This window comes from Centruroides sculpturatus, unplaced genomic scaffold (assembly GCF_000671375.1).
Source record: "Centruroides sculpturatus isolate CEXI.00-Female unplaced genomic scaffold, Cexi_2.0 scaffold1182, whole genome shotgun sequence".
Taxonomy (NCBI): domain Eukaryota; kingdom Metazoa; phylum Arthropoda; class Arachnida; order Scorpiones; family Buthidae; genus Centruroides; species Centruroides sculpturatus.
In genome coordinates, this window is record NW_019385404.1 from 69,057 (window position 1) to 77,969 (window position 8,913).

At 26.5% G+C, this 8,913-nt stretch overlaps 1 protein-coding gene across 7 annotated transcripts in view; it reads right to left on the minus strand.

Annotated features, from left to right (window-relative positions):
* Positions 1 to 208: 208 nt before the first annotated feature.
* Positions 209 to 8,913, minus strand: part of LOC111638591 (MBT domain-containing protein 1-like) — a 130,706-nt gene continuing 122,001 nt past the window's right edge. For 5 of the 7 annotated variants that reach the window (XM_023384322.1, XM_023384326.1, XM_023384321.1 and 2 more), the window contains exon 18: positions 210 to 649. In XM_023384322.1, coding sequence (XP_023240090.1) covers positions 506 to 649 — 144 coding nt within the window. In that variant the 3' untranslated portion in view covers positions 210 to 505. Of the gene's footprint in view, positions 650 to 8,913 lie in introns of all 7 variants that reach the window. The other 2 variants (XM_023384325.1, XM_023384327.1) reach the window with 1 other exon arrangement.

Consider the following 8,913-nt stretch of genomic DNA (forward strand, 5'->3'; position numbering starts at 1 on the left):
CCGGCACACGTATTTGTAAAATCTAAGTGACTCGTACAACATGTAATTCAGATAAAACGGAAAAATCAATGATCTTATAGGGGGGTCGACTGTAATACATTTCTAATATTTATCTTAACAAACTATAAATTATCAATTCAATCAGTATTTTGTTATAAAATAATAAAATATTTAAGCTCTGTAGTTATGTAAAACAAAAACAGGGAAAATTTATGAGCCAATAGATTTAAAATAATATAATTATTATAAAATTTTTTTGAGTAAATTTCAATTATGACTGTTAATGAAAACTATGATAATACATTTTAATTTAATACATTACTCCAACTGTGTTTTAACAACAAGATTTCTTTATGTACAAATGACTATTGATTAGAAATAAAATCAGTTCAAATAATACCCATGTGGCTGAAAAATTAAACCCTTAAACTTAATATTAACATTAAAAATAACAACAATAGACATTTTTTTTAATTTGTAATTTATCAGCCACATTTTGAAAATTTCATGACTTTGGTTTATGTTTTCCAATTTGTGTTCTTAATTGTTGAATTAAATCAAAAATTTTCAATGATGGTCCTACTTTCATTCCAGTTAGAGACATAATATCTTCCTTTGTCATGCTTAAGAATTTCTTTCCATCAATTTTCTAAGAAGAAAACAAAGTTGTAAATTTTATTTTAGTTAAAAGCAATTTATTTTACAGATCATCAAGAACATTAGTTTGTAATTTTAAATTAAACTTAAGCTTTTTAACTGCTGACTACCATAATATACAGATAACTTAATGTAAAAATCATATTATTAACATTAAAGCATCTCGATTTGCAAACACTGAATTTCTTTTTAAATTTTTCTGTAAATTATTAAAAATTAGAAAGTGGGTATTATTATTAGTAATATATAGTAAAGTATAAAATTATAAACTACTAAATTTTAACTATTATTATTCTTTAAATTTTAATTTGATTGTATTTTCTTCTTAGAAATTAATTCTAATAATTTACAAATAATCTGAAATAATCTGAAATTTTCTGAATCATTTTCATTTATTCAGGTAAAATAATTCAAAATTTTTCACTGATTAAGCTGATGATTATTGAGATAAGAATGAATCAAAGCATAAAGAATAAGATTGGCATAAAAAGAAACCAAAACATTGTAGTCTGAATCAAAGAAATAGAATACAAAAGTTGCCAAACTGATGAAAAAATTTTTAATTTTTCTACATTAAATGTAATATATAATACTCCATATTATCAAATATGTACTTGCAATAAATTTTACACCGATGATTATAATCATTAAATATCATTTCTTATTAATTACATTCATAAACTACTCAACAATTTTATATTATTGGTTCTTTTTATGAGATATTATTGATTCTATTACACATAAAGAACTGTTTCTGCTATTATATCTAATTAATGTTATTTCTAATAATTATTATTTTACTATAACATATTTCACTTGAAGATTAAATATTATATTAATTAAAATGAATATTAAAAATATACTAAATAGACTGCGACTTGAAATGTATGACAACTTTTTGTTTAGAAAAAATAACACATTATTATTAACAAGGAAATATTGTGATATAGCTCAATTTTCTTCACAGTTTGCTTATATAATGAAGAAAATTGATGGAAATATCATGTAATTTCAATAGTTTATTTTAGATAGTTGCTTTGAAAGCAAAAACAGTAATTAAAAGTAACTGATTAAAATTTGGTCAAAATATTAAAACTACGTACTGAAGAAATATAAATTTTTTGTTAAAATGCTTTACAAGGAAAGTCTGTTAGAATGTATGGAAAACTATACTAGAATTATCTTTCTGATATTCTGTGAGCTAAAAAAATATCATAATCTAATTTTTTTTCTCTTATAAATTTAATTGGACATAAATATCAGTAAATCATGTGTAAGTTATTTTGTTTCACAATAATATTTATTAAAAGATGTTCAAAGCATAATATTCTTGTAACATGAAAATATATTAAAGAAGAAAGCTTGTATATAATGAATTGCAGTAGTGGACATAGAAATTGCATTACCTGCAATATATATCAGAAACATTCAATAGATGTGTAACATGTTTAAGCTGCAATAGATCACAGGAACAATAGATTGTTCCTGTGATCTATTTCGAAAAGTACTGGTTGTTGGTGTTGATTCTATTGCAGATTGTATGTATTTATTACTGAAGAGGGATTGGCAAAATATTTCAATCTGAAATGCATATAAATAAAATATCTTAAAATTGATCTCTAAATAATTTTTGAACTCTGGTGAAAGTTGGATCTGAAAGAGAAAAGAATTAAGTTTTTATTCGTCCAAAACCCTCTTTTAGGTGGTTAGAAAAAGTAACAGATAATACTGCTAATTACAGCATCTTATTAAATGTCAGCAGTTCTAAACAATGTTAAAATAAGGACTGATGCCTAGCCAGCTTGAGCATCTGATTTGGGCTTCCTTAGGAATTTTTTAAAACTAAACAACAACAATTTGTGTGTCAGTTTAAGTGATAATAATGATAACAAACCACAGGAAGAAGACATACTTTACTCAACATCTTGGCATGATGATATTCTGCTGTCATCCTGGAACATTCAGGATTCCATATCATGAAATTGTTCCTTGATGGTTGGAATTAGCTTGGCAAGTACAATATTTTTGTAGCATTCTGTAATTCACAGATCCATTTAGAAAGTATAGTCTCCCAACACCTTTACTGTTTATGCACCCAGACACTATTTGACTCATCAGAAACATTGCTGTCTGCATCAAGTAATTCCTGTTATAAGCCTCACCTTTTCTATGCCTAACATAGTGTTTTCTGTCAGATTTCGAAAGTTAAATTTGGATTTATCCAAAATACAACAAAATCCTATATGTAATTGTTCTAGTCTATGTGCTACTTAATCCAGGTAGTCTGTGCATTTTATTTATTAGTTCTTTTTAAATTGTAAAATTCAGATATCTTCTAAAGAGGGTCAATTAAGAAGACCAAAAATGTCAGAGTTATAAATGTTTACTACATGATAAATAGTTGTATATTGTGATTAATTCTGTGCAGTTATTGAAGGGAGTAATGGCTAGTTATATATATGATAGACTTTTAAATCCATGCTACACAGGCAATGTCACACAGCTCACACACTTGCTTTTACATAAATCTGTCTACTCTTCCTAGTATACTTTTAGTTTGGAAGAACTAACAGTATGTTCTCATGGGCTGAGAAACTTCAGCATCTTATCCTAGCACCAGAGCCAGCTCTAGGCTTAGGCATAAGAGGCCTAGGAGCACCACATCATAAAAAATTTTGTAAGTTTAATTTTATGTAAAATTTTTTTTAAATGTTCTATTACAACATGCTTCTTTTATAAAATTTATCAAACTTAAAAATTTTAAATAAAAAAAAAATAACAATAATCAGATACTGAAAATGAAACTGGCCTAGGAAGCCATATACCTTTGAGTCAGCCTAGCACAGTATATTCACATGTTTATCTCCCAATTCAGCTTTTCTTTCAATGTTGCCATGTTCACATCTCCTTTGTAACAAACACATAATTGTTGATTGATGGCAATTCACTCTCTATGCTATTTCATGACAGGATAACCTTCAACATTTAAAACAATAATTGCATGCTTTTTATGCAGTGTTAAATGTTGAAAACTTTCAAGTTTGCTTATGAAAGAAAAGTAACCACATTTGCACAGGTTTTCATACCAATAGATAATATAGTCACTATATAGATAATATAATTACATAATATAGTTCTGCAGTAGAATTTGTCAGCAAATGAAAGGTGTTCTCATGTTTATAATGTCATAGATGATACAGTTTTTATGGTTGCTTCCATGTCTGCAGCAAAATAATACTGTATTTTTAAAATAAACAGATTTTTACAGAATTTTATTTGTAATGCAATTCCCACAACTGTTATTATTTCATTGATGATAATATATTGTAATCTAAATTATTGAGAAGGATGGATTAACTCATAAATTTTAATATTTTTGCTTTATTTAAAGTTTTATAATCATAGAGATAGATCCATTAATATTTCTTGTTTCTAGAGACCATGATCATAGTTTCTTGTCAAATCTAATCTTATCTTTAATACCATTTGAAATTTATTAAAAACTGAATGCACAGATAAAGCAATTTCTTTGTGGCTATCTCACCATTTTATAGCACTAAACTTTCTTTGTAGTACCTTCTAAACAATTCTCCAGTAGCTTATTATCTTGATAATAAGCTACTGGAGAATTGTTTAGAAGGTACTACAAAGAAGGTTTTGTTCTATAATTCCACTCTAATACTAATAAGTTTGAACAGAACTCATCGTTTTATTTATTTTTATTTCTATGCTATTATAATAATTACTTTATTTTCTTGAATAAGATAGATATTTTGACAAATTATAAGTTTTTCCTTTTAAAATCTATGTTTCCTATATCTGCAACATAAATCTTAGATTATTCCTCAAAGAAAATCCTTGTTCACTCTCACAAAATATTTCAGCAAAGCATAAGCTATAGATGGTGAATATATTCTAAGTCAAGAATTTTCAACTTTTTTTGCTTGCTGATTCTTTTTAAAAGTTCAATTTAATTTATCTACTCTTTCTCCATTANTTTTTGTAAACAGTTTCCAACAAACTTTAATAAATTTTTTCTATTTGTGAAAATTTCTACGTAATTCAAAGGCAATTTTTAACGCATTTTACACAAGAATTATTACTTTGAAGATTGCAGAACGTATTAAATTACTTAAAAATGAAAAATAATTATATCATTCAATTTCGAGATTTATTTTATATCTTAACCGCTTGGCCAATCCGCCTGATTCAAATTCTCGAAATGAAAAGTCAAAGATTTTTTAATCGAGCATTTAAAAACTCTGAAAAACAAACGGATAGAATAAAATTTCTTTCGTTTCTGTTGTGCAATGTGGCCTGCGTTTCTTGATATCAATTATGTTCGCTTCTGTACGGTTATTTAAACGCTAGAAATATGTACCAATAAACAAATATTTTGCAAATTATAAAAGACGTAACAATAAACGTAATGTTTATGATCGTTGTTTCCTAATCTGAAGGAAATTTGTAGGGAAATGAAAAGCTACTGAATTTGACGCAAAAATTTTCTGAGACGCGGAGACTCTGAAGTTTGCAATTCAATCGGCGAGTCCGAGAGTTAGCAACCTTAACTAAACATGAGAAAATCTATTAGAAAATTCTACATTCACAAGTAAAAACAATTTTTGCAAGACTTAAATAATATCCCGGAATCTTTCACGCATATAATGGTATAAACTCTTCGGGAGTTGGCAAGCGTAGCTAGAATAGTAGTTGACCAAATGCTCAACGAGTGAAGGTCAGATGTGATTGGCGACCGGCATATTTGGCTTCTAAAACCTAGAGCTTGCGATGGCTTCAAAATCATCGGCGATGGATCATGGCTGGCCACGGTCTAGCTAATTACTTTCGGCAGTGGTTGTTCACATTCTATTGTTTCTTCTTTTCCTAACTAAAAGTCTCGATAGACCGAGGTTCCACATAGAGATAACCCAGAAATAAAGCTGTAGTACAGTACAGTTCGTTTCATGAACTGTAAGGTATGCGCTACATTTTTTTTATTTTAAATCAAGCATGTTATAAATTATGATTGCGCCTTTTTGTACATTTTTTTTTTCGTTCAGTTCCTGCCAAAAGACTTTTCAAAAGCAAGTTTCATCCGCAAAAGACATGAGATCTGAAACCAACATATCTTGAAAAATTCATTATTTTAAGTTCCTTGCCAATTAGTTCTATATGGCATTGCTAAAAAATAAACCACGTTCTTCATGAATTTTGGATTACAAGGACTTGTAATAAACCATAACGAAATATGATTTTTCCCTCTTTATATGGTTTTAAAATCATTTAAATAGCGCGATTTCGATAACTTTGAAGGCTATGGATTTATGGCAATCATGTCAAAACTGAACGTGATAAACAGTTCTAAGACTTGGTTTTAACCAAAAGTTTTGTCAATAAATTTCTTAATCAAATAACTTAAAAATTATTCAGAATTTAAACTTTTCAAAATTCAAACCTGGAGGTATAATTAAATTCAGAGTCTGGAACAAACATTTGAAGCCTAGAGAAGTGACAACTTACTGATGATCCAATACATTATGATCACCCTGCTAGAATCTTGTAGGACTCTACTGCTGCAACCTGTTGAGACATCAACACAAAGTTACTTCAAGGTGGATCCAAAATGTTATAATTGTATCCCACAATTCATTACGATTCTGAGGATGAAACCTGATTTGATATGATATTCCATAAATGCTCAAATTAGATTAAGACTTTGATGACTGGGGCATGATTAAAAAATTATTTTCATATTCCTGGAAGCATTCTTATATAATATCAGCATTGTGAGAGTGCATTATTGGAAAAGTCCCAATCTATCTGAGAAAGTTAATATATATGGATGCACTTGATCCTCAATGATACTGAGATAGCCATTTTCTAGAATGCATTGTTCTCTGTTTTCAATTTATGACCGCTAACCCTCAAACATCTGATCATACTTGCTGTTTTCAAAATGCTGTAACTCAATGTAATCTGGTTACAACAATGCTTTTGTGGGCAACCTCAAAAGCATATAAATCCTCAGCCTTACCCATTCTGTGATTGATTGATTCACTATCATGACATTCATACAGACTTTACATATCCAATCAGTTTTGAAAACTCATTTACATATGGCCTATATTACAACAATGTAAAACAAACCTACTCAATGTTTCAAATTGTAATTGTATAAATAATTAAATAATTTGTAACTTGATATAATAAATAAGTCATTTATAAATTCTATTTTCTCATCATTATTTTATATTCTTGTGAGTTCATTATCTCTAAAAAGAATCAAATATACGAAATATCTATAATTTTAGTTACAAAAAGTAATGCCTCATTTTTATTAATCTTATTTTTTCTATATTATTACTAGTATTAAAGAAAGTTCAGATTTTTCTCCAGAATTCTAAAACTTTAAACTCTAATGCAATTTTAAAATTTATAATAATTTCTTTAAAAACATACTAAATTTGAGAAATATTTTTTAAGCATTTACAATGCTTTTTATTTTATCAAGTATATATACAATGTATTTTGGAAAAACAATCTAATACAGAATATATAGTGGTATATATACAAAATATTGCAATAATGAAAGACAAAATATAAATAAACAAATACAGTATTTTGATAACAAAACATTTTAATAATATTCAAAATTATTCTTTAATTTGGCAATAGTGAATTTATTTACAATTAAAGTAAAATTATGGATAATAATAGTTATGAATTTTCTATATCTTTAATCATTTTTGTGTATAATTACACATCATAAATATTTAACTGATAGAATATTTTATAAAACAAAATGTTTTCAAAGCATAAAAATAACATCTATCTAAATTACCACTTTTTATTCAATGTAGCAAGTTCCTAAAATCTAAGGTTTCAATCCATATAAATTTGATAATCATTTAATGTAAAGTAAAAGAACAATCTGCAGATCAATCACATTTATAACATATAGCAAGTTATCTAAAATTTACAGTTCAAGCTTCATAGATTTTCGGATAACTTGCTATATTATATATATAAAATAATTTTTGTGTCAAAAAATAATTTTATTTTACTTACCAAAATTAGAATTATTGAAGTATGATAATGACTTTCAAAAATGCTAACAGGAAAATTTTTAAAATTTAAATATACTGATACAATTGTAAAAATGTTATCGTTAATACTTTTAACAAGTTTCCATATAATATCCACTTTAAAATTTATATTTATTAAGTAATTTTAATGCATAATTAATAAAGAAATATGAATGAATATGGATGGATAACCAATGGACTCTGCAATTAATCTCAATAAGAAATTTTCATAGATTTAAAAATGTTATAACTTTGCAGCAGAATATCTGAATAAATAGCAAATCATATACTGTTTAAGTAAATGTTTCAAATATCTTTTTCTAACATTTTATAATGCCAAAATGTTAAGTAATATATATAGAGAATTTCTGTAAACTAAAATACTGTGTTATCAAACAAAAACAGAACTCTTGATAAGTAGCACAAGGAACTTGACAATGCTATAAGTCAGACTTTGCAATGCTGTGAACTAGCAATTCAACAATCACAGCTGGCTCAAGGCTTTGTGAAGTTTGACTCAGGATGTCATCAAACTCCTCATGCAGCTTCTGTCATGAGTTCTTTCATTTGATTACCAATTGTTGTAAACGTTCAATCTTATATTTAGTGAAAAATAAAAGTTATTTCCTAACTTATTCAAAATTTTATATCTCATTTTTGTTGCTTTTTAGTTTGATGAATATTTAAATCATTAAATAATAAAATGAAACATAATGTTCCCAATTTTTTCTATACAACAATATTCTTGTAATAAATTTGTGAAATTGACACAGCATGGACCATACAAAAACTAAAAACAAAGTATTTGTATTTTTTTTTAACTTTTTACTTTATTTTTATATATTTGTATTGTTAATGTGTAAAATTTCAGAAATTTATCACATGCAATTTTTCTGCTCTTATACCATTTTCTTTCATTTAACCACATCACATGATATGTTTTTGTCTGAATTATTATCAATCAAGCAATGAAAATTACTTAATAATATAGTTAACAGAAAATTAATGAAAGTCAAAGCATCTTAAATAGAACAATTCTCTAAAGAATAATATTGAATATTTAATAAATACTTTCAATTTTATTTAAATAATCCTGAAAATTTATCTATTGCCTTGCAAAATTATTTGCTAAATACTACTAAAGAATTATTAATTATTATTATTATAA